Source organism: Prionailurus bengalensis, chromosome B1, assembly GCF_016509475.1.
Source record: "Prionailurus bengalensis isolate Pbe53 chromosome B1, Fcat_Pben_1.1_paternal_pri, whole genome shotgun sequence".
Taxonomy (NCBI): domain Eukaryota; kingdom Metazoa; phylum Chordata; class Mammalia; order Carnivora; family Felidae; genus Prionailurus; species Prionailurus bengalensis.
Genome location: NC_057344.1, coordinates 77,455,030 through 77,481,534, shown reverse-complemented (window position 1 = coordinate 77,481,534; position 26,505 = coordinate 77,455,030). Strand labels below are relative to the sequence as shown.

The 26,505-nt window shown below is 41.6% G+C and overlaps 1 protein-coding gene across 8 annotated transcripts in view; it reads left to right on the top strand.

The window, feature by feature from the left end:
• DCLK2 (doublecortin like kinase 2) overlaps nt 1-26,505 on the top strand; it is a 153,124-nt gene that overhangs the window by 121,939 nt on the left and 4,680 nt on the right. For all 8 annotated transcript variants that reach the window (XR_006295278.1, XR_006295273.1, XM_043567721.1 and 5 more), the window contains 8 exons: nt 859-916; nt 9,399-9,518; nt 9,761-9,907; nt 16,386-16,519; nt 16,944-17,021; nt 22,812-22,908; nt 23,539-23,619; nt 24,783-24,899. Coding sequence is in view for 6 of the 8 variants with exons in the window: in XM_043567721.1 (XP_043423656.1) it covers nt 859-916; nt 9,399-9,518; nt 9,761-9,907; nt 16,386-16,519; nt 16,944-17,021; nt 22,812-22,908; nt 23,539-23,619; nt 24,783-24,899 (832 nt within the window). In the remaining 2 variants the exon portion in view is untranslated. The remainder of the gene's footprint in view (nt 1-858; nt 917-9,398; nt 9,519-9,760; nt 9,908-16,385; nt 16,520-16,943; nt 17,022-22,811; nt 22,909-23,538; nt 23,620-24,782; nt 24,900-26,505) is intronic.

Here is a 26,505-nt window from a genome sequence, read left to right as displayed (position 1 = left end):
AAGAATACTGCTATATTCTTTGTTGAAGTGTTTTCCTATTCTACAGGAAATTTTTTGGCGTGTTCAGATTAAATTATGTTAAAGGTGATTAAAAGTGAAATAACGACATCAACATTTGTATGTCCGAGTAAATGACCGATCTCTTTACTACCAGATATAAGCCTTGAAAGCTGTGGATAAAGTGACACCAGATGGAGTTTTGCTGAGAAATATATACTGAAAGTCTAGGGCTTTTTAATCATTAATAGATTATTGTAAAGATATATTGATAATAGAAAGTTCTCAGTTACTTTGATTCATTTTTCTTAATTTTATTCTGCCTCCTAAGAACACTATTTTGAAATTTTAGTATGGAAGAAGTTCCTTGTCCAACTCTGATGCAATGTAAGTATTTTTAATATGTGAGTTATTTAATAATATTATAATTAATATTTATAAAAGAAGATTGACAGGGTGACTTTGGATTTTTCTTTTTTAGGGGGAGTACCTTTCTCCCTGACCCCACTCAACATTGTTCCTGATGTACAGAGGAGGAAGCCAGTCCTTCTTCCCTGAATTTGTACTGTAGAGAAAATCAAGAATGATTGTATCTTTGATTTGTATCTTTAAATTGCCTTTCTCGGGGCGCCTGGGTGGCGCAGTCGGTTAAGCGTCCGACTTCAGCCAGGTCACGATCTCGCGGTCCGTGAGTTCGAGCCCCGCGTCAGGCTCTGGGCTGATGGCTCAGAGCCTGGAGCCTGTTTCCGATTCTGTGTCTCCCTCTCTCTCTGCCCCTCCCCCGTTCATGCTCTGTCTCTCTCTGTCCCAAAAATAAAAAAAAAAAAAAAAATAAATTGCCTTTCTCTGTTTGTTTCATAGGTCCACTGGAAAGGAATTTGCCCTGAAGATTATAGACAAAGCCAAATGTTGTGGAAAGGTACAGTATACATAAATGTTGTATCAAAGAAACTGAGAAACCTTGGTGTGAGGTGTTTGCTGGAATTTATGTGGACATTGACAAGGCTTTAACAGGAATAGGCCACTGATCAAAAATGGGGGAAGCACTATGAAGCTGGGGTTTTTGTTTGTTTGTTTTTGTTTTGTCCTGTCCTTGTTTCAAAAATTTAATCATAAAACAATAAATTGAGTTCATGTTGTCTTAGCTATCAAAAATGTAAGCTCTTTTCTTTGGGAGATGCCTATTTCCAAACCCAGCAATCCCCAGAAGAGGTATCAAGAACCGTGATGGGTCTAAGACTTTACCCTGCTTTCAAACTAACAAATTAGCCTGCTAGCTTTATGGATTCTAGCAGAAGACACCAGGTTGCTGGGTCAGTGACAGAAGACTTTATTCCTCATGGCACAAGAGGTGGCTTTGGTTCCCCGTAGCTCTCAAGTCCCACAAAAGTGATGCGGAAGGGCTGTGACAGTCGCTGTGCACACAAGATGTTTCCATCACAGTTGAGGGTCCTCAAGCTTAATAAACCCCCAGTCTTATGAAGGGGCTCCTACCAAACCTGTCCAAATCTTGCCCCAGAGGAGAACTTTATTTTTATTACCATGGTCAGGAACCAAATCTGTCCTCTACCTCAGAGGGAGACCCTAACTCTACCCTTGGGAAGATAGTTTGTCACAAAAGCTGATGAAGATGTGCAGAAACACCATGAAGAATTGTCCTCCCCGCCCCCCGACACCAGATGAACTTTTTTTCTCCTGTCCCACTCTCAAGCTGGGCTGGGAAAGATCAAATGATGAAGTGCTGCTGGAGTATTGCTAAGTTAATTATGTTTGAAAAATATTCTATAACAGGGATGACAAAGACTTTTTTAGATTACTTTCTGGTAGCATAGCATTTAAGAGAGCAAGTCTCTCGAACTCAGTAACACATGTGGCTATCTGAAATGTGGCTAGTCTGAACTGAAATGTAGATGTAAAATACACAGTAGACTTTTGAAGACTTAAAAAAAGAATGTGGTACCTCATTAATGTCTTTTGTATTTGACTGCATGTTGAAACAATAATACTTTGGAAAAATTGGGTTACATAAGTTATTTTATCTGCTTCCTTTTACATTTCTTAACGGGGATACGAGAAAATTTAGATTTGTATGTGTGGATCACATTATATTTCTGTTGAACAGTGTTGTTCTAGTGCCATATTGTATAAAGTTGAGTCTTGGTTCCATGCCTCTTTTTGTTCCGTTATCTTGGAAAAGTTACTTAATCCCTAAAATGTGGTTGTTAATAAAATCTAAGACACAAGGTCAGTATTAACTGAATTAAGATATGGAAAAAATGTAGAGAAGTATCGGTATATAGGAATTTGACACATATTAACTGTTAACATTATTAATATGCCACAGGAATTCAGAATTTATAATTAGGAGAATTTGAAGTGATAGTAGTAATGTTATATTTATGAAACTCGTAAACTAGTCTTAATTGGATTTGTATAAAATTGTGAATTCTTAACAAAAACCTTAAAGTATTATTATGGTGAAGTTTCAGAAAGGCAAAAGGCACATTTGTCAAACCTTTTTTTTTTTTTTTTTTCGCCACACTGTGACAGCTTATGAAGCTGAGGCTATCCAAAATCCCCCCCCCCTTTTCTTTGAAGAATAAGGTGTTTTTTTTACAGTTAATTTTTGTTAAGTAATTCTGTGTGCTTTTACTTGTTCTAACAATATTATTTAAATTTTTAACTGCAAAGCCTTTTCCCCAGATGCAAGTGTTGCTCTTTCTGGTATGGTGTGCTTTAGGCAGAATGTGTCATAATTTTGGGAGCCCAGTTCTAAACAACTGTATTATTCAAAAAAGTAAAATAATAATAATAATAATAATAATAATAATAATTGCTATGGTAGGGATATTGTTTACCTGATTAAACTTTAAGAAGCTGTTTTAGTAGTTGAGAAAAAGCTCTTTATATGCAAAAACTTTTAATCTGGTGCACTAAGTGTTGAGGCAAATGATTAGGTCACTTTAAACATTTGGATCTGTTTTTCCTTGTTATTAAATGTCATTCTTTTTTTTTTATAATTCATGATCATATACCCATTTGCATTCTTACATTTTGCTTATTTGAGCAACTATTTCAATATTGACTATATAAAATTATAATTTTATTTATTTATTTATTTATTTATTTAGACTTTTTTACAAAGTTTATTTTGAGAGAGTGAGAGAATCCCAAGTAGGCTCCATGCTGTCAGCGCAGAGCCCAATGTGTGGCTTGATCCTATGAACTGTGAGATCGTAACCTGAGCCAAAGTCAAGAGTCAGATGCTTAACCAACTGAGCTACCCATGCACCCCTAAAATTATAATTTTAGCCCTTGCTTTGTTCCAAATAAGTTGCTTTTTCCATTAAATATTACTTTTAGAAAAAAATGGTATAGATAATTTGTTTTTAAAAACAAAATTTAGAGGGTGGTATAGTGGAATTAGCTACTATTCTGTGGTATTGTCAGTTACCTCTGCTTTGTGGGTTGTACACAGAAAAATTAATAATGCTGACAATGATATTTGTGTTTTACTAAAATGTATAATCTATCTAGGCTTGGACATAGAAAAATTTTGCACATTACCTTTAATGCCTTGCTCAACAAGATATACCAGTTTCACTGATGAAAGAGATTCAGATTAAATAGCTTCCCAAAAGTCCCACAGAGGCAGAACAGTGATTGGAATTTTGTGCTAGTTGGTGCCATACCCTATTACGTTAGCCAGTCTGCCATGTTCCCTATCCAAGTTCAATTTATTCACTTGTTCACTTAATAAGAACCTGGGAAAAAAGTGTTTAACCTTTCTGGCCTTCTGTTTGCTTTTCTTTAATTTCCATATACATTGTTACATTGGTTTGCTCATGTTCCTAAAATTTTTTTTTTAATTTTTTTTTTTCAACGTTTATTTATTTTTGGGACAGAGAGAGACAGAGCATGAACGGGGGAGGGGCAGAGAGAGAGGGAGACACAGAATCGGAAACAGGCTCCAGGCCCTGAGCCATCAGCCCAGAGCCTGACGCGGGGCTCGAACTCACGGACCTCGAGATCGTGACCTGGCTGAAGTCGGACGCTTAACCGACTGCGCCACCCAGGCACCCCTCATGTTCCTAAAATTTAACGTGTATGCAGGAAACTGCTAGGAAGAGTGTAATTTAGCATATAAATTAATACCAGTTCTGTAGAGAATGTTAGGGGAGTTTGGAGGTAGCACATGAGAGAGAAGTTAGGTGACCGGTGAAGATGCCAGAGAGCAAGCATTCGAGCTGGGCGTCGAGCAGTGGGGAGGATTTCAATAGGCAGCAAGGAAAACCAGGAAAGCAAGGAAGCAAGGAAAGCCTTCCAGGTGGCCTGCATGGCCTGAGCAAGGGCACAGAGGATGGAAAATGTGTTAGGTGCTTCTAAGTAGGAGGTTATTGCAAGCCGTGCTGTGGGGCCACATTTATGGATGCTGTTGAGAAGGCTGTGATGTGTGTAAATTTAAGAATTCTTCCATATCTAGTGTCTAAATAATACTCATTCTAAATGATTATTTATTAAATTTGCACAGGGTATGAAGCTCTGAGCTTTCTGTTATGGTGCCGCATCCTTCGCTTGGGGATGCATCCTTCACTTCCCACAGTTATGTATTCATTATCTACATGTAATGGAACCTAGCGCAACGTAAACCCAAATGTATATTGTATTAGCTTCCTGAGACTGTTGGAATAAATTACCACAAACTTGGTGGCTTGTAACAGCAGGAATTTATTCTCTCACAGTTCTGGAGGCCAGAAGTCTGAAATCCATGCTCCCTTTGGTGCTCTAGAGGAAAATTTGTTCTTTGAGTAGCTTCTGGTGGCTGATGGCATTCCTTGGCTTGTGGCCACGTCGCTCCAACCTCTGCCTCTTGTCTTCACATCACTTTCTCTTCTATGTGTTTATTTTACCTCTTGTGTTTGTGAAATCTCCCTCTGTTTCCCTTCATAAGGACAATTGTGATGGTACCCAGATAGTCCAGAGTTATTTCCTTATTGCAGAATCCTTAATCACATCTGCAAAGACCCTTTCTCCAAATAAGGTACTATTTACAAGTTCCAGGGGTTAGGTCTTGGTATCTGTGGGTGGCCATCATTCAATCCACTCCATACATCTACCATGGAAATCACATGGGGTGATCTGAACATTTTCTCTCTCTTACTGTATTATCCTCAGCAATACTCATTAAGCAGTGTGGATACCACCTGGAAAGTCACCGTTGGCCAAGAGCAATGTGCAATGTGCTTATTTACTCAGGCATTTCACAACTATGCTCGTTGCTGGAGAGCAAGGTTGAACAGAAGCTTCCAGACAGCAGGATGAGAGCAGTGGTTGGAACAGTGGGAATTGAGGAAAGTAAGAACAGTGCCTCACTCAGCCATGGTTGAGTAGGGGAGTCTATTTAGAGGAGGAGAGGTCCAATCTAGACCTGAGGAATACATAGGAGTTCCCCCGAGGAGTGGAGGAGGTGGGTGGGAATTCCAGACAGAGAAAACTTTTGCAAATTTCTAGAGGTCCAAGTGAGAGATTGGTAATAGGGATAGAGGTGAAAGGATGGATTCAGAGGCTGTTGAGAAGGTCTCCTGGCAGGGATTTGGGATTGAGGGGCTGTTGGTAGCAGATGAGGGAAGGGCTTGGGGATTCCTGTCTGACTTGGACAGCCAAGTTCATTCAATGAGACGGAAGGCACAGGAGGAAAGGGCTGCTTTGTGGAGCTGGGGTGGGTGGAGACAAGATGATGAGTCTGGTTTGGGAGAGTTGTTTATTCCCTAATCCATTTCTCTCTCCACCCCCACTCCCCCTTTTATACATTAAAAACCACCACAGCCAAAGATAAGGTGGTATCCTTTGCCAAGTTAGCAGTTTTCTTTGTTATTTACTCTCACTCAGAACCATGGACCACTGCCATGAAATGATTCATATGTAAATTATTTGGAGTTAGAATCCTGAATCACTTAACATGAATAATGGTAGATGGCTGAATAATGTAAGTTCACTGCAGTTCAAGATAAAAGTGACGTTCATATTGCATTCAGAGATTTTTTTTCTGACAAATGTAATCTATAGAGTTTACACATTAGAAACAAAGATTACATGTGGGTTGCCTAAGAAATAGGAAGATGACATTTGGAAAGATTTTTATGGACTACTTTTGTTTTGCTTCTGATAATGATTAGTTTAAAAAGTGGATTGTTGGGGCGCCTGGGTGGCGCAGTCGGTTAAGCGTCCGACTTCAGCCAGGTCACGATCTCGCGGTCCGGGAGTTCGAGCCCCGCGTCGGGCTCTGGGCTGATGGCTCGGAGCCTGGAGCCTGTTTCCGATTCTGTGTCTCCCTCTCTCTCTGCCCCTCCCCTGTTCATGCTCTGTCTCTCTCTGTCCCAAAAATTAATAAACGTTGAAAAAAAAAATTAAAAAAAAAAAGTGGATTGTTCCTTCCTAGACAATTTTACAGGCATAGTTCAGAGGTTGGAATACAAAGGCTAACATCTCCCACATTCCAACAGAAACATTCACTGTGTGCTTAGAATACAAGCCATTGTGGAGGAGAGTACTGAAGCTGAGATAACACACAGTGGTGGAGAAAATGTTGCAGGACCTGCTCAGTGTTTCCAGTGTAACACTGCCAGTGGTCCTGGGGGAGGTTCCATGATGCAGAAAGTTCCCAAGAAGACTTTCTCTTGAGCCCTTTATTGAAAAAGATAACTTTTGAAAGGTGTAGTCTCCTTAGGTGGTAGACATCTTATTTTAACTCTAGTTTGAGAGAGCTCGTGGGGTACTGGTAATGGGGATTACCTTACATATGTCACTCTAAATTAGCATCACTAACAGAGCCTCTGAATAGAGGTAAATTTACAGACTCTTCCAACTTCAGGGCAGAACTGAAGTGATAGATCCATTTAGCCTGAAAACAAAATGCCTCTTTTACTGCGGTGGTAGTAACTCCTGTCATCTTGGCTTCATGTAGAGTGAATTAAGTGCATTTGCTCGCCTTTGCATGTTCACGAAAGTACATCTAACTCTGCTTGTTAGTGCAATAAAAGACAAGCCTGGCACAGATGATCCAGAGGCCTCTAAGTAAGTGAACAAATGTGGAGTGTTTGCTGAGTCTTTGTTTCTGTGTCCACAAGGAGTTGGCTGAGGGACCAGGGCACTGTCTGCTGCTTTGTGCTGTGGCTCTGTAACTTAGACATAGGAGTTGGGAAACAGGTAGGTGGCCCTGTCCCCAGCCTCCCAGCCATGGTGCGCTAGGGTCTGAGAACCGCCACTCTTCCCAGAAATTTGGGAGCATTTGCTGAGTCTCAGGCTGGGCATAGACTTCCCACCCCTGCTCATTAAGGGGTATAGATTCTCCTCCTTGCACAAAGTCTAGTGTGGTTCTGAGTTACACCGCAACTCAGTGTAATACACCTCTAGTTTCTGTCTTTTCAAGGAATCAAGTATTTTTAGCTTTGCAGCTGTCATTTTCACTTTGAAAAATTCTTTTTACTGAAGGATTCCTCTTTAAAAGGTTAGATATTGTGGAGCAGCTGGGTGGCTCAGTGGGTTGAGTGTCCGACTCTTGATCTCAGCTCAGGTCTTGATCTCAGGGTTGTGAGTTCAAGCCCCACCTTGGGCTCTGCACTGTGCATGAAGTCTACTTAAAATAATAATAATAATTAAAAAAAACAAGGTGATGTTGTGTAGCACAAAAAATGTGAGCTTGGATGTCAGAAACCTAGGTTTGCATTTACCTCAAAAGGCTGTTCTAAGGATAAAGTGTTAAGACATTACACAAGTACTTCGCAAAGCGACTGACAAATAGTGACTAGATTCCTAGTAAATGTTGCTTCTTTTCCTACTTCTGTTTAGCATTTGCACTGCCATTTGCCAACACGGACTGAGTGATTACTTGGACAAGCACGGGGCATTCAATGCTCAGGAAACACTCCACATGTGTGGGAGCTAGCACAGATATTCTGTGGATGCTATTCTTTTGTTATAATATGTACTTCATCTATTGTCAGAGTATTTGAGGTGGCTTAGAGTAAAATGATATGTACACATGGATGCGTGAAGATAAGACAAGAACCTAAATGATATCTTGACCTAGAGATAATTCTCTTACTGCAGTGGACACTAAATTTGGTTCTGAGATTCATGATAGCAAAGGCAAAAAGGACGATATGAGGGACATACACACACATATGGGTGTATACATATGTGTGCATGTAGGTAGCAAATGATATCTCTTAAACAGTAAGCTTTAGGTATAAGTTACATTTGAAAACCTAGAATGTGTCAGAGGGCAGTTAGTTAATTTCACAGAGCATATCCTAAATTCAAAGTAGTTCATTATTATAGCTACTGAGGATCAACAAATGTGATATTATTGAAATATTTTCATGTCTCATAATAAAGTAGAGCAATAGTTATACATGATTCATGGTTGGTATATCGAGAATAATTCCTTAATGCTGTGGGTAAACATTTTTGCTACAGTTGCTGATCCTGGCTGCATGACTCACAAGGATTGATAAGTAGTATTTTCAGGCAAGTGGTTAGAAATAAAATGAGAACCATGGTCCCTATGGTACTCTGTTTTCTGATTTCTGAAATACAAGATAATAAGGAACATCATTCTGGGGAATGATTCTATATCCAGCCATAGAGGAAAAACTTTTTTTTTCCCCTTTGTAAATTTCAACATGAAACTCAAATTCATATTAGTAATGGTTTAAAAACAACAAAAAATTTAATGCTCAAGTTGTATTCCATACACATGCAAATTTCCTTGTATACTTGATCTTAATTTTGAGTGTTACATTCACATTAAAAAAGTGGTTCCAGGGGCGCCTGGGTGGCGCAGTCGGTTAAGCGTCCGGCTTCAGCCAGGTCACGATCTCGCGGTCCGGGAGTTCGAGCCCCGCGTCGGGCTCTGGGCTGATGATGGCTCAGAGCCTGGAGCCTGTTTCTGATTCTGTGTCTCCCTCTCTCTCTGCCCCTCCCCTGTTCATGCTCTGTCTCTGTCCCAAAAATAAATAAACGTTGAAAAAAAAAATTAAAAAAAAAAAAAGTGGTTCCACATGAATCACAAAGCACAGTGCTGTGTGCCCAGGCTGCCAGTGTCATGACCTCTTAAGGTGTTGAAGAGATAAGAAGGCAGTATGTTTTATGTGCCAGGACAACACCATTGAGCCCTTTCAAGGGACGTTTTGAAGATAATCAGTTCCTTTTTGTTGGTGACAATGACACGTCACACTGACTTGTCCTGTCCCTATGGAAACCAGCTTGGCCAGGGTTTGGTTTGCTTTGCGCCAAGGGGGATGCTTCCCGTCTGCAGACTATGCACCCTCCAGGTTATAGAAATCAGGCAGATGGTTCTGTGGTGTCTGATCCACCTCTCTAACCCCTTCCTTTGACAGGAGCACCTGATTGAGAATGAAGTGTCAATCCTGCGCAGGGTGAAACATCCAAATATCATCATGCTGGTTGAAGAGATGGAAACAGCTACTGAGCTCTTTCTGGTGATGGAATTGGTCAAAGTAAGAGGATGGAGAGATGTCAGGAGATTTCATTGGTGCCAAATCCCAAGACTTAACCATGTTCTTGAAGGACCTAATTGGAAAAAATGATCTCCTACCTTGAAACTTTCATTATTTATCATCATTTTTCATGGCACTTATGTCATTTTTTCATCTGCTCCAGGCTGATGAACCTTCTTTGTTACCTTCACAGGATTGTCACTATTGACATTTTGCTGTGTTCTTTTTTATGTGTCCATTAGGGTGGGGATCTCTTTGATGCAATTACCTCTTCAACCAAGTACACTGAGAGAGATGGCAGTGCGATGGTGTACAACCTGGCCAACGCCCTCAGGTATCTTCATGGCCTCAGCATTGTGCACAGAGACATCAAGCCAGAGAACCTCTTGGTACGTCATCTCTGCTGTTTTTGTTCTAATTCATACCTCTCTCCCTTTAAAATGACATGATCTCATGCAAACAGTATCATTTCAGAGTCTATACCAATCCTGCAATAAGGGATTGAGAGAATTTAAATGAAGGGACTCAGCATGACTCAAGTTAGTGACCAGTGACCATAAAGCATTAGTGGATTTCTTGAATTGATATGTATTTCTGTATTTATTGTTTATCAGACATTAGAAAACACGTTTCCATTTACGTTTTTTTTTTAAAGTTTATTTATTTTGAGAGAGAAAGTGAGAGAAAGAAGGGGGCAGAGAGAGAGGAAGACAGGGAATCCCAAGCAGGCTCCACACTGACAGCACAGAACCTGTTGTGGGGCTTGAACCCATGAACTGTGAGATCATGACTTGAGCCAAAACCAAGAGTTGGTTGCTTAATGGACTGAGCTACCCAGGCACCCCACATTTACATCTATGTTTTGATTGATGGTACTGACTAAAGAAAGGTGAGAAGGAAAATTATTTCATGAGGTAAAAATTCTGAAGAATAAATCAGAGAATGAGAAGCTTATAGGAGGTGGAAGTAGAATATGACGGTTTGTTTACATGCAGAACAGAACTTTGGGAATAATTTAGTCCATTTATCTCAGCTTTACAGGTACAGAAATTGAGACTCAGATGTTGATTTTTCTTGTTTACAAGTCTTATTTGTCCCACTGTTCTACAGAAGAAAGTCTGTGGCACTTGGAGAGCCTCATAATCTGGTCCCAGTTTACCTTTTTAGTCTCTTCTCCTGTTACCGACCCTTCCCCACCCATCTGGCCAGAGTGACACTCACCTTCATGTCATATTTAGCACACTTCTATGGTGGCCTTAATAAACACAGCTTACTAATTGGGTTAATCTTTGTGTCCACATTGTAGAGGAATTTTAGAGAAGCTGATAAGGGACTTCTTCACACATTCCCCCCAGACACAAACAAGACCATTTTTTTCCCCTCTATTTCTACCTTTCAGGGCTGAGTATCATCATCATTACTGCTTAGGTGAGGTTATCTGAGTATTTTATATCATGATAATACAAACCCAAGTTTTCCTGTCCTTACTCATTAGACTGAACTTTATCAATACCATTACATATCATTGCTTATTTCCATACTGGTCTACATTTGAAATGCTACCTCTCCCAGCGATGTGGCAAATGTATTCATCTTATAAGGCACTGAGCAAAAGGCATGTCCTCTCTGATGTCATTCCTGACTCCCTGGACCGAGTCAGTCATGGCCACCTCTAGTTTTGCTCTACATGCCCTGATGTGGTGAGTTTATCATGTGCTTGTCTGTCTCCTTCTGTAGGTAAGCACCATTAAGGGCAAGGTATGTATCTTAATTATTTTTATGTCATCAGTGCCTTGGACAGTTTCAAGGAAGCACGCTGTGGTGGATGTGGAGTAAGTGGTTGTTGACTAACCATTGACAGTCACTTAGCTAGCTAGCAGTGAGCACCCACTCAAACACAGGTTTTTATAACTTGTCTCATACTTGTACTATACAAATAATTGTGGAAAGGAATATGCATTGATGTTTAGGATTTAAGGCCATCCTGGGGGCTTTCTGCTAATCCAGAGTATCCGTTTTCCTCTTTTGGTAATATCATTTGATGATTTCTGAGTATCCATTTAAAAGTATATGAGCTTTTTCCTTCCTGTCTTCTGCCTTGAGGAATTGTGTTCCATGTCTAGATTTTCCTCTTAGGGAAATAAATATCCCTTCTCTGTAAAACAGGATGTATGATGGACTTCGTTTTACGATCTCTAAGGAGGACTGGGCCTCAGGATAGAAGTGAGAATATGGTGTTCTCCCCTCAAAACAGTCTTCTCACCTGTTACAGGCCCAGGGTCCTCCACCAGGTGACGAAGGTTGGCCAGGGGCTTCACAAGCAACAGTGACAGGGCTTTTTCTGGCAGCGGCCAGATATAAATGCCATGGTATTAATGAGGATGCCTCCTTTATTTCTCCCTTCTGTCCATGGCCCACCTCACGCTGGTGGGTGCATGTACTGATGTTTTCTGAAAATACAGACCTGCAGGTCTCTAGGGACAATTGGTTTCTGTGGCACCAGCCCATTCTGTAGCTTTGAATGTTGAGGCCCTGTGAGGAAGGCAACTGAGGCATTAGTGAACTTGCCTGTAAACCAGGGAATGTGCATTTCCCAGCTCATTGATTCCACTCTCCCCTCCCATGTCTTCTCTCGTTTACTCACAATGTGTATACCATCTCAGAATCTGATACTGATACCTTATCCTCTTATCACGCATCAAAGGAAGAAAATATGATGGAGATGGGTGTCTCCAAGATGATGTGTCTCAGAATATAACCAAGAAATTGGAATCAACTTTGTTGTCTAGTCTAACTTGCCCTAGATGAGTCTTCACCCCTCTTCAAGACCTGCACCAGCCCCAGTGTGCTACCCAAAAGGGAAGGGAAGGAGGATATCTGGATGAGGCTAATGTGTGCTCTAAAAGGGTCAGGCTTTGGAAACCTTACCTGCACATATCTAAGTAAAATATGTACCTGCCATTGAAAATTGAACTAGACCACTCTGCAGATTCTAGATTGAGTCAGCAGGTCAGAATTGCCCTAGGATGAGAAAGTGCCATCGAGGCACTAGAAAGAAGTACACAGAGTGACCATCGGCCTCTCCCTACTCTAAAAATGAATTCCGTTTTTAAACAGCAGAGCATTCAGACATCTGATTTGCATCCCCTTCTCTGGTAGCGGTGTCATAATTTAAAACCCTGCCAGCAGAGATGTATGGGTCGGCGTGTCAGGGAGCACTGGGGTGGCCATTAATGCTGTGAGTTACAGCCTGGTGGTGCCCTGTCAGACTTAACTATGAGAGACCAGTGATAAATTCCGCTTTTCCGGGAGTTCTGGGGACCGAGGAGAGAAGAGGGTTGGTTTCTCCTATTTGAAGCCCTTCTAAATCATTATGTTGACATTTTATTTAGAGAACGTGCAGCGTTTACTCTGTATGTGGGATCTACATTCCTCACATTTTTAACTTTTGCATTCTGAGCGCAACTTTTGACAGAGCATCTCTCAGCTTGTGGTGGGGCATTTGAACACCACAGGGCTAGAATTCTCACAGTTGTGATTGCTTAAATTCACTCAGAATCTGCATAGGGGTGCAGGCTGCAGCCGGGGTTCTGCCAGGCCTACTCTCACTTTCAGACACAGAATCTGTTGCAGGATGGTGTAGTGGGATGGTAATGGTTTTGGTTGGAATCTCCACTTGGTAGCTACTAGTAACTTGAGTTCTCTATGCCTCAGTTTCCTCATCTGAAAAACACGGGTAACAGTTATTTTCCTAATCACCCAGGGGGGTGACTCAGGTCCAGTGAGATAATGTGTGGGAAAATATTGGCATCTCTGGAGTTCTGTGAGGATGTCAGTAACTGGGGAGAGAACTAAGCACACTGCCAGAACAGAAGGCCTTTCTCTGGGGTCCCTATGCATTTGTCCACCTCTTTTTTAAAATCATTCTCTGAAAGGAAAGCCATATGTGTTTATATGTCAGTGTCATTCTCTTAAAGCAGTGTACAAATGTGTGTCTATATCTGTAGATTTATAGATATTTTTTCCTGATTTGAAGAGAATCTCCAGCTAGTATTTGAAGTTTACTCATATTATCTTTCACATATTTGCCTCTGTGTCAAGTATTGGGGAGAAATGAATCAGATGAAATATTTTTCAGGCTTGTCTGCTCCTTATGACACTCCTCTTTAGATGTTTAGCTGAGGATAGGATGCCAGTTGCCCAGACATAATTCAGTGATTATAAACTGTTCAGTACCTTTCTGTTTATGCTTCTGCATCTGACTCTGAATTCCTTATAGGGGATATGAGAAATGGGGCTTCAGGGACTTCTGAGTGTCTACAGCAACCCTCAAATACCCATAGGCATTCCTAAATCGCATGTCGAAAGTAAACACTGTTTTTCAAAAAAATGTACCTAATGAGTGTATTTTAAATTTGCAAAAACAAAATAACAATGACATTAATAAAACTTTTTTTTTTTACTTTCATGATATAGACATTTAAAATTATAATGTTGCTTAGAATGTTCTTATCACTGCAATTACTTAGGGAATTTCTGAAGTCTGGGTTTCAGTAAATGCATCATAAATTCTAACTGTAATTCTCTGTATCAGATTGTTCTCGTTAATGTTTACATTAAACATAATGGATGGAAGGTCGTCCTTAGACCCTGGCATGACTGAGAACTTGGTTTCTGTTGCTTTAGGCTAAATCATTAGTAGCTTTGAATATGCCTCTGCTGAGTTGTGGCTGACTCAGAATGATAAATATCTGTGAGCCTCACCATTACTCCCATGAAACTTGAAAGTCATAAAGATGTATGCTGGGGATGTATACTTAGTACATAAATGTGGAAGCAGTTATTAAACACTATGGTGAAAAACATTCTTCTTTCACTGATGAGGGCATCACAGGTAAGGAAGGTATTTAAGTGCCATGCTTTTTAAATGCCTGTACAGATTGGGTATCGCTGACAAGGGGGAGCCCTGACGTGCTTGGTGCTTTTTAATGATGTCTATATAAATCACTCCCCCTCATTGAGTATCAGATTAATGGACAATGTTGTTAACATGCTTATCTTGAAAAAACATAATTTTCTAAATTTTTCATCCTTTAGTGAGTAAGCGGCTTGGGTGAGAATCTGGCTCAGTTCATAGTAATATGTGAGGAAAAACAAACTAAATAGGACTAAAATATAAAAATAGAGAAAGACATTACATTAGTAAATATTAGTTCTCTGCAGTTGCTCTTCTCTGAAATTCACTGTTTTCAGAATGGACATCCAAGAGATAAATAGGTTAAAGATTACATAGTTAAATCTAAAAACCATCTATTTAGAATGTGACTCTCAGACTTTTATCCCCAAAGGAGAATTTGCTTATGTATAAAATTTCCTGATTATAGAGCCAACACATGTTCATTGTAAATGTTTTAGAAACCAGTGAAAAGTATAAAGAACAAAGCTGAAGTAATCTTTGGTGTTACCACCTAGAAATAAACTGAACATTTGGGTGTGTTGTATTGAATATATAATTTTGAAGTTCTTTTTATGTAATATAGTGAATATTTTCCATAGGATTAGTACTTATTTGAAATGTGCTTATTAGTGACTGTATAGTATTTTATCATAGGAATGTTCCATGATTTATGAAGTCATTATCCTGTTAGCCATTTATGTTCCTTCCAGTTTTTAAAAACATAGATAAATTCTGAGATTAGTGGCTTTGTGTGTAACCTTTGGGTTCATCTGTATTCCCTTAGGGTTGGCTCTTAGAAGTAGATTTACTGGATCAAGGCTTATAAATAATTTAAAGAAATTTACATGTTGCTGAAATGTTTTCTAGGAAGATTGCTTCCATTTAAGCAAAAAGCACGCACGTCTTTACCAACTGTTTCCAGTATAATTAGTTGATTTCATCAGCCAGTCCTTCCAGGAAAAGGAAGGAACCTTCACTGAGCCCTGCTCTGAGCTTGGTATCTTGACACCACCCCTGTGAGTTAGGGACTAGTCTCATCCCACTTCACAGGTGAAGAACATGCACAGGGTGGTTTTTGAAGGTCACTCAACCAGAAAATGGCAGAGGTTATTCAGGCTCAGTCTGTTTGATCCCAAAGTTTACTTTCTTTCCAAACTTCCAAAGTTTTTCATTATGTGAAATTTATATTCATCATTGACTGTTCAGAGAACAAGTGTTGATTTTATTTTCTAAACATGACTGAGATTAAAGTCATGGTACAGGTAATAGACTCTCCCACCCTCCACCTTCCCAGGAGGAGTGTGGAGGACACAGTACAGGAGGGTTAACTCCAGGACAGTTAATAAACACCATTTCGGAGTCTCTCAAGTACTTCACACTCAGTGAGGACATAGTCAAGTTCCGTTTCCTGCTGTCTAGGCCACACTGGGTAAGCAGCTACCTACACCCCTAACTGCCGTGGCAGCATGCACACATATTCATTATACTCCTAGATAAGGAACTTTTTAAAAAATTATTTATTTATTTTGACAGAGAGAGAAAGAATCCCAAGCAAGCTCTGTACTGTCTGCACAGAGTCCAACACAGGGCTCAAAATCACGAACCATGAGATCATGCCCTGAGCTGAAGTTGGACACTTAATCAACTGAGCCATCCAGATGTCCCAAGATAAGGAACTTTTTACATAGATGGAAGATACTGTCTTCTGTATTTCACACAATCATGCAAAATGTCTAAAGAAAACTTAGAACTTTAGAGCATCAGAAGTAAACAATGGTATTATTATCAACAAGGAGAGATTTTTTTTTTTTAACTTATTAATCAATGTTGTTTCTATCTAGTTCCAAGGGCCCCTTTGGAATCATTGAGAAAAGAAACTACTTCTGATTATTGGCTGGTTTCTGTTCCAGGTGTGTGAATATCCTGATGGAACCAAGTCCTTGAAGCTGGGAGACTTTGGTCTGGCCACTGTGGTGGAAGGCCCTTTATACACAGTCTGTGGCACACCAACTTATGTGGCTCCAGAAATAATTGCTGAAACCGGGTAAGACTCCTGGTGGCTTTGGTTAGTACTTGAACTTTGGTGGAAAAAGGTATGTTTTGCTGCTGGGGCTGCTGTGTATTCACACTCCTCCTGGGAAGGTGGAGGGTGGGAGAGTCTATTACCTGCACCATGACTTTAATCTCAGGAACTGAGGTGTGTGCTTCTGTGTCCAGGAGCTCTAGGCCTGGACTTTTGTCCCAGGGCCAGTCTTGGAAATATGGCAACAGTTCCCAATATTGTGGTTAGCTCCGGAGAAGAGTAGATGTCCCTGTCCAAAGGGCAGTTAATTCCTTTGTGTGAAATGAGTGGTTTGACACAGAGGAAGCCCTTTGTCATAACAAACAAAGGCAACTACTCCAGTAATTTGGAGGGTTCCTGGGAGTAATATCATTATTTCTTCCCTCCACCCACTTTGTTTTCTCAGCTATGGCCTGAAGGTGGATATTTGGGCGGCAGGCGTGATCACATACATACTTCTCTGTGGATTCCCTCCATTCCGAAGGTCAGTGGTTCTTTGAGTAACAATATCTGAATTGTAAACTCTCCCTTTGGTCAGGAAGCAGGCATTCTCATCCTGGCAATCAGGACCAGAATCTGGTCAATAAAAATGTCAGTTAAGGAGTGCCTGGGTGGCTCAGTTGGTCAGGCAGCCGACTTCAGCTCAGGTCATGAACTTTAAAAAAAAAAAAAAATTAAAAAAATGTCAGTTAAAAATTATATAAACATACCTTTTACTTTTTTTCTTAATTTACAACCTATTAATGGATATTCCTTGACCACACTTCTGATGTGAGGTCAAGGCCTTTGTTTGGTATATGGTCCTCTGAATTTCTTGTCACTCTTCTGTAAAACACACCAAATCATCCAATGTGTACAATATCCATTCTCAGTCTTTTTCAAGTGGAGTGAGATTTAAAGATCTTTATGAAGCAGTCTGATCCTTCTAGGTAAACAAACCTTTTCCCGGTTTTTTTTCTTCCAATTTTTTTAATGTTTATTTTTGAGAGCGAGCGAGCAAGCAGAAGTCGGGAGGGGCAGAGAGAGAGGAAGACAGAATCTGAAGCTGACTCCAGGCTCTGCGCTGTCAGCACAGAGCCCATCACGGGGCTCGAACACATGAACTGTGAGATCATGACCTGAGCCAAAGTTGGACACTTAACTGACTGAGCCACTGACGCGCCTCCTTTTCCAGTTCTTAATAGTCATTTCTCCTGTTTAATTTGACAGCAGGGTTTTTTTTTTTTTTAACAACTCACCTTCCAAAGCTTTCAACCTAGTTCTCATAGAAACAGTGAACTCTTTCTTTTTAAATTAATTCTATCTGTTCACATAATATTTCACATAATATTTAATGAAATTTAAATTAATTCTATATGTTCACATAATATTACAAATACTTTCAGCATAAATAGGCCTGGGAACAAATAGAGACTGATTCTTGGTAATCACGTATCTCACCTAGGGTGGTGGGGGGGCAGAGGTGGCCACACACAGGTGTCAGAATGTGTGACAGCGGGCATAGAGCATACCCAGTACCCCAGTACTGTGAACATGAGAGAGTGTAGGGCTTTGGCCACAGGGCCTCTTTTGATCTGTCCCATCTCCCTCTTTGGAGCAAATGAATGACTTGGGAATAGAAGTTCATCTAATGATGCAACTTTGATTTTCTTATGTATCTTCTTGAGTTCTCGTTTCACTTTAATCTCTGTTATTGTTCATTTTACAACTACTGTTGAGTAGCTACTGTGTGCCAGGCACTATTCTAGGTGTCAGGGATCAAATGTAAAGCGTATTCTCTGATGTCTTATTTATGGTGTTGTACTTCATCAGTAAGTTCAATACATTTAATTTGCTGCCTCTCCCCCAACATTTTATTATAAAGCTTTCAAACCTACAAAAAAGTTGAAAGATATATGTTTTTTAAATGATAATTTTCAATTGATTTGAACAAGTTTTCTTTTTACTGACATTACAGTAAACACAAGAGTGACACAGAGATGTCAGTTTCTACTTTTGAGAGCCTTATGGTGTAAAGACACCCATCACCAGAATATTGATCAAGAAGAATAAATTGAGTATGAGGGTATGCTTATTTCAGGGCTGGAAATCACAAAGGTTAAGTGAAACGTAGAGCATTTGAGTGGGACCTTGTCCTTGTGGCTAGGATTGGGTTTCTGCAGTGGGAAGCTCTTGCCATCTGGCCGTTAAATCATGGTCTTCCTTCAAAGCCATTGCTTAGGTGGGTTACACAGACTATAGGATTACTGCACTATTGGCCAGCTTTTGCTGAACAGTTAACTACTCCAAAGGTTAGAGCTGTCAGTCAGTTCTGTGGATTTATTGGGCAGTTCTTCTGATCTGGGCTGGCTAATTGGGACTTGATGGTTTAGTGTGGCATCACTCACATGCCTGGTAGTTCGCTCAGGGTCAGCTGGGACAACAGATAAGACTTGGTCAAGTGCCTTTCAGCATTCAATGGGCTAACCTTGGTTTCACATGATGGTGGATACAGGATCCCCAAAAGCAGCCAGAGAGGGCAAGTTCCTTTGCTCAACCACTTTCCAAGTGTCCACTTGACACACATTTGCTGATTGATGTCCCATTGACCAAATGAAGTCAAATAGAGTAAATGTGAGAGAAGATTAAGCAGGTATGTACATGGAGTGGAATAATTTGTGGTCATTTTTACGGTTCCATTGTGTTCTGGCTGGTTTTAGTGATGATTTGTTTGGGGAACTAGTTAAGTGAAGGGGGTAGTTTTGTTGCCAAGTGATCATGGGGCCTGTTATAGCAGAGTTTCCATCCTTGGTTAACCCAAGTTGAGATCAGTTGGAAAGGGGTTATCAGGGATCAGTTTAGAGGAATGTGTGCTCACAACTCCCTCTAGTGTTTCCACATGCCAGTGCAGTCTGTGGGTTTGTTATTTGATTTTGCTTTTTGCTTTTAACCAAAAGCAAGACTGAGACTCAGATTGAACAGTATGTATCTATTGTGACTTGTTTCTCACTGCATGGCAGCTTCTTTGTGGGAACTGGAGGTAAGTATGTGGCTAATTAAAAGCAATAAAGCTACCTTTTGAAAGCTGTTGACTTATATGTTATATTCAGAAGCTGGTCCTACAACCACCGTATTAGTTATTGCCTAAGCAAGTCTGATCTTGGGGCCACTGACAAAACGTAATATTTGCATGATAATTTTGTTTTTCTGAAACATGCACTTATACCTCCCATAAGCTAAATGTTTAAACATCATTTTGTGAGGTAGCTTACAACATTTTCAAGTTACCTCATCAGACAACTGTTTAACAACTTGGCATTGAAAAGAAGGAATGTGCTCAAACTCCTGTTGTTTTCCAGGTTTTTCTTAATGTACATTTTTAAACTTACAGCACCTTGATCCATGAGCTGTATTGTTTTAAGATTTTAAAGTGCCCTGAACATCTCAGCCCAATTGTCGAAGTGTAAATGTGTAAATAAGTCCAGTGTAGATTTAATCAGAGTGGCTTTTACTACGTGACTACTTAGAAGGATAAATTAGCTTTCTGTTCTTCTACTGAGGGAAGCTTGAAATGCTCAAAGTGCTTGCAGTTCACAGCATGGATCCTTTAGGTGACTTCTTATTGCTGGGACCCCCTAGGCTTTTGTTTGTTGACTCAGACTATTTTGCCAAGAACCTAAATAACTTGCTGCAGTTACACTTCCAACTTTTTAGCTGTTTATGAACAAAATAAAAGTCCTGTATGTTAACAAAATATAAGCTATTTGCTATTCCAGGAAAGAAAAAGAAGATGAGTAATAGAGAGGGGTGGCTAAAAGCAACGGTTCTGGAAATGGGTGGTTTTTAACATCTTTTTCTAACATTTTCTCCTGGAGAGTTGAGCTGAGTTCAGTCAGTAGGGAAATAACAGTGAAAAAGAAAACATCAGACAACCTAGAAAGAGTTTGTGCAGGCTCATAGAAAAACACTTTCCAGGAGGGCAGTGGGAATCGCTTGCCTTACCTGGTTGTCTGGCCTGACTTTTGCTACTCATTCGATGTGCCTCTTGACCCAGACTTCATGAACTGGCAGATGTCAATTCAGCTGGGCTTGTTGAGATGTCCTGAGTATTCGCAAAAGCCCACAGACTCTGCAGGCCTACCTTGGAGATGTTGCGAGAGTGGTTCCAGACCACCGCAATAAAGCAAATACCACAGTAAAAACAAGTCCAATGAATTTTTTGGTTTCCCAGTACAAATAAAGGTTATGTTCACACTGTACTGTAGTCTGTTAAGCGTGCAGCAGCATTATGTCTAAAAAAACAATGTGCGTACGTTAATTAAAAGATGCTTTACTAAAAAAAAAAAAAAAAAATAGTAGAGGTCCCTGGCTGGCTCAGTTAGTGGGGCATGGGACTCTTGATCTCAGGGTTGTGAGTTTAAGCCCCAGGCTGGGCATGGAGCCTATTTAAAAATAATAATTAATAATATAACAGTAAAATAAAAAGTACTTTATTGCTAAAAAATGCTAACCGTCAATTTGAGCTTTAGTGAGTTGTAATCAAGGATCACAAATCACCATAACTAACAGATTAATGATGAAACAGTTTGAAATATTGCGAGAATTACCAAAATGTAACAGATGCAAAGTGAGCAGATGCTGTTGGAAAATGGTACTGATGGACATGCTCCCTGCAGCATTGCCACAAACCTTCACCTTGTAAAAAAGAGTACAATTATCTGCAAAGTACAGTAAAGGGAAGCAGAAATAAAACGAAGTTTGCCTGTCCTCTTTTTCATTAAAGGTGTAGGGTAGTCACATCACACAGCCCCAGAATTTGTCCCTAGGCACTGCCCCAAATGACCTGTTTCTGTGGACACCACACTTGCTCACTCTGGGAGAGCAGTTAACATGACTAGGCTTACGTCTAGAAGGCCGGGTGGGGTCTCATGTGAGTCCTCTGCACAGCAGGCTGCAGGGGCCCTGTTGGCAACTCCAAGGCAGATGGTGCACACTGAGACTGGACTTCCACTCCTGGATTTTCATCTTGACTCCAGCGGCTTACCTTGAGGTTTCCACTAGGGCTTTGTAATGAGTGGCCTAGAAGGCTAATGATTTTGTTTTCACTCAGCCGTTGATGCACCCACCAAGTAAGGGGGAGGTGGGGCTCTGTAGAGGGCTGTGGCTCTGTGTTCCAGGAGACGGTGACATCCAGCTTCCTGAATGTTTCCCAGCAGTGTTTTTACGTTTCTGTGTACCTTGCCTCAAAAGTCAAGACATTATGTTTCAGTAGGCACCAGCTGTATGTGCAGGAGCACCTCTGAGGGTAGCACAGTTAGGTACGGGCTGAGGAAGGATGCCCACCCTGGGAGGGCAGCAACATCACTTCACCTCAGTCTTTGTGGTTCTAGTCGCTCTTCTTGGATGGGCTCTTTTTTTTTTTTTTTTTTTTTGCAGATTGAGCTTAAGTGAAAGTCAAGTTCCAATGGGGAGCTAATTATGTCATGAATATTTTATCCAGATTCTGGACTCCTTATGACTCTTTCATCTCTTGGCTTGTTTCACTGCTCTTGGCTCTTTTATTGGAAAAGTAGAAAGAGGAAGGGCAAGGAGAGCTGACTCAGGTTTGTTACTTTTCCACTCTGATCGCCATGAGAGATTAAGTGAGGCAGATGTTTTTTTCTGAAATGAGGATTTACGTTATTTGTGGATTCCATATTTTTCTTGAGTCCTTTTTTTCTTTGGCAGAATATATACATTATTACCTTTTAACCATTTTTAAATTTACAATTGTTTTTAACATTTACTTATTTTTGAGGGACAGAAACAGTGCAAGTGGGGAGAGGGGCAGAGGGAGACACAGAATCTGAAGCAAGCTCCAGGCTCTGAGCTGCCAGGGCAGGGCCCAATGTGGGGGCTTGAACTCACTAACTGTGAGATCATGACCTAAGCCAAAATCGGAAGCTTAACGGACTGAGCCACCCAGGTGCCCCTAAATGTACAGTTTTAATGGCATGAAGTACATTCATAGTATTGTGCAGCCATCACCACCGTCCGTCTCCAGAATTACTGCCTTTTCTCAAGCTGAAACAAGTTTCTTGAACCTTGTGTCCTCTCTTTCCCTGATACCCAGGCCTATGGATATGTTCTTTAGCTCATCATCTAAAAGGAAAAAATGTGTCATAACAAATACAATTGAGATATGAAATGCCCAAGCCAAGAGACTGGACTCCTCACCCCATTCTTCCTGTGAGCATTTTGTTGAAAACTGTATGGTAACTTTGATTTTTCTTCTATTCCTTTGTCACTGACTTAGTGAGAACAATCTCCAGGAAGATCTCTTTGACCAGATCTTGGCTGGGAAGCTGGAGTTTCCAGCCCCCTACTGGGATAACATCACAGACTCAGCAAAGGTACCCATCTGGGTTTGTTTCCATGGGTTACGTTGTGTCAAGGGGCCCTCGTCTGCCGTGTGAGGCTGTTGCAGCTCTTGGAATCGAGCTCCAGGTCTGGCTTGACTTTTAATGTGTTTCTTCTTTAAGTTCATCCCACAGTATAGTCTCTGGAACTCGTAGGCACATTCTGAAGCTGGACTGGCTGTCTTCCCAATTTGCCCCTGCCACCCTCCTGCGTTCCTCTAAGCCCTAAACATGCGTTCTTTCATTTATTTAAGAAATATGTATTGGACACCCATCAGAATGTGGGAATGAGACATACTGACTTGCCAAAAGGAACAATACTGTGGTTTTTACACTGCGGAATGATGATAATAACCAGAACTCTTAGGAGAGAACATCTTGGTTTAATGTAGACCCAGGAGAGACCTTCTCTTCTCTCACACTGGTGCTGCCCTGAGGCAGTCGTGTCTGTGTGATTGCCTGGTAGGGCAATAGGAATGTAGGTGATAATAGCTTCTAAGGTGAAATGGCTGAGCAGCTGTGTTGGCTGGTTCTTTGAAGTACTTAGTGCAAGCTCAGATATCTGTGTTTATGCTGGAAGTCCCCCACCTCGCCTCCTCTATACTCTTCTTTATTTCGTTCCAGGAATTAATCAGTCAAATGCTTCAGGTAAACGTTGAAGCTCGGTGTACTGCAGGAGAAATCCTGAGCCACCCCTGGGTGTCAGTAAGTACCCACGTTCTCGGGGAAGGAACATCTGTAAGTTCCATGACCACCAGCCTGCTTCTCCACCGTGGCTTTTGCACATGCAGAGCTCTGCATCCAAGTTCCATGGCAGATGAAATGTCTGTTTTCTCTCATGAGCAAGTAGCATGAAGGTAGCTCTCTGGGAGAAGGCACTTGGCATGAGGATCTCGGAGTATTTGATCCTGCTCTGTGAGTGACCTGGGCAAGTCACTGTCCCTTTCTGGACCTCACTTTCCTCCTCTACAAAATGAAAGGATTGGTTGGGATGCGCTCTCAGGAGCCTTTCAGCTTTTGCCTTCTATACTTACGGGATTTGAGAGTTTTCAGGATTTTCCCAGAGATGAGCATGTTTCAGACGCTGATCCCCATGTCTTTATGGCACATGGTCGTAGGAGATCTCCTGCTGAGAGTAAGGAGGCTGAGACATAGTCCCTTCTGGAGCCTAGTAGAGGGGGTGTGACATTGACCAGAGTTTGTCTGGGCTTGGTGGTACCTCTGGGTTTAGGGTAAATGTGATCCATTAAGTGGTGCTGGTGGGAGAGTTTGCATTTACCTTATTCCCAAAGACTCCATGAGAGTGAGGTTAATGTACTTAGCCATGGCCTCTGGCCTACTTGTGGGGGAGTGGTGGCCCCCTGCACCCCTCCACTATCTCTGTGGGGTCCCACACATCCTGACATGAGGGTTCAGCCTCTCTGGATCCTGCCAAGTGACTTAGGTCTTGGACCAAGTAGCTGAGATGCCACATTTCTTTATGAGCGATAAAGACTAACAACTAAGTGAATTCTTGATCAAAATAATAAACTCTTCATTAATTTTGGTGTTTCCATGGGAGGGATCTGTACTAAACTCTGTGGGATTTGTGCCTTGGGGACAGAGTCTTAGAAGCCTGAAGAGTGTCTTCCTTCACGTTCTCAGAGACTGGTGCTCTCTACTTGGCCTGATTGAGGCTTAAGGAGCAAAGGGAATGACTTGGGGTCTTCCTGAGGACATAGGACTGCTAAACGGCAGTAATTGTTCCCCTAACCTTGTGGTGAAAATCAGTCCTGTTAGGAAGAGATGGTGGGGCGAGGGTGACTATTCAGGAAAAGCCAACGTAGACCTGAGAATCTGAAACCATTGTATTTGATTCTTTTCTGTAGGATGATGCCTCCCAGGAGAATAATATGCAAGCTGAAGTAACAGGTAAACTCAAACAGCACTTTAATAATGCGCTCCCCAAACAGAACAGCACCACCACCGGGGTCTCGGTTATCATGGTAAGTGGAAGGCACTCTGTTCTGCCCTTGGAAAGCTGAAGTGTCGGGCCTGACTGCTCGGTGGACTTTGAGTCTTTAGAAGTGAATAGCGAGGTTCCCTCACATGGAAGTCCGCACCTTCCATGTTCCTCTTTGCTTTTCAAGATTGGCTTGGCACGTGGAGTGCACCCATCTGGCCGACTCCCAGGCCTCGAGTTCTGGGGTAGGGGGCTGTGCAGGTACCAGCAAGGCCAGCCTGATGGGTCCCGGCACCAAGGAGCCGCTGGCCCCTTCTCCCGGGCTCGGTGCCCTCCCTGGCAGCTGCTTCTGCCCTCCTCTCTGTTTCTCATCTGGAGAGGGCCTCCCAAGCCTGGCTGGGATTTACAGCCTAAGGAAGGAACTCCCTGCCTATTCAAGGCTTCACAAACACACTGTGTGAGGTATGAATTATTCTTTGAGACCAGGGGTAAGAAACCGCTAAAGTTAAACAAATTCCTTTAAAAAATTAGTGTTTTGTGGCTTTTAAAAGTACAGAACAATGTAAAAAATATATATTTGTGTTTTTGTTTTCAGGGTTAGAAAGATTTTGAGATGTCAGTAACAGTGGTCCCCATAATTTTTTTTAGGTCTTCCTTCTTTCAAAATGATTGTAAGGGAATTTATCTAAATGCATAAACACAACAAATAAACAGTGGCATTAAAGTAAGGAAAGAAACGTTAAGGTAAATTTAGCAAAAGAGAAAATAAAGGCAGAAAGAATAAAATTGAACTAGAAGTGCGGTTAGCTCACTCAACACCGGCTGTTCTGGCCTGAGTCCCTGCTGAAGTCGGGCCTGAAGCCCAGCAGTGAGTATGTCCCCTCCTGTTGTGGCACCAACACTGGGGGCCATGACCTCTGTTCTGCCCATACCGCTCACACGATCTGGGAGCAGGTGAGGGGTTGCCTTCTCCAGGACCTCGGGTGGCTTTGGAATCAGACTTTCTAAGGGGACAGGTGCCTGAGTTGTTAGCGGCTTGGCCACCCCTGACAGCCCCCTGGGAACCTGACAGCCAGTGATGGGCTGTCTCTACATTTCCAGCTTTCTTATCTCAGGACAAGCATCTCACCCTCTGGAAAGGTTCAACTTGTTTTCTACCCAACTAGAAGGAAAGCAGTTGCTTACTCTCTGGCACATTGTAGTCTAGGAACCTTTACTCAAGAAGATTCTGGGTCCATATAGAAGCTGGAAGGAAACCCTTCCCCGCCCCCCACCCCCACCCCCACCACGGAGAATACAGAACACTGTGGTATGTTTTGTTGGGTATCCACCACCTTAGCCCCACTAATGGTCTGCCATTCCCCTTTCTCCCCCTGGAGCGGCTGCATTTACCTGGAAGCCCTCTGTATGTCCTCGGAACTCCTTTGCTCCTTCCCTGCTAGAAAGTGTGCTCTCACACTGCTTCCCTCCCCCAGACAAGGCCTGAGCTTGCAGACCCGGTCTTTTGACATGTTGCAGGACATTGGGGTGCTCTGTGCCAAAGTAATGAGAAGGCCTCTTGAGTTGTAGTTTTCCTAACATTTTAGCAGCGTTCTGCTGAAAGCCCGGGAAAGTCAGAGTTGTCACAGAGTTACAGCTTAAACACTTTG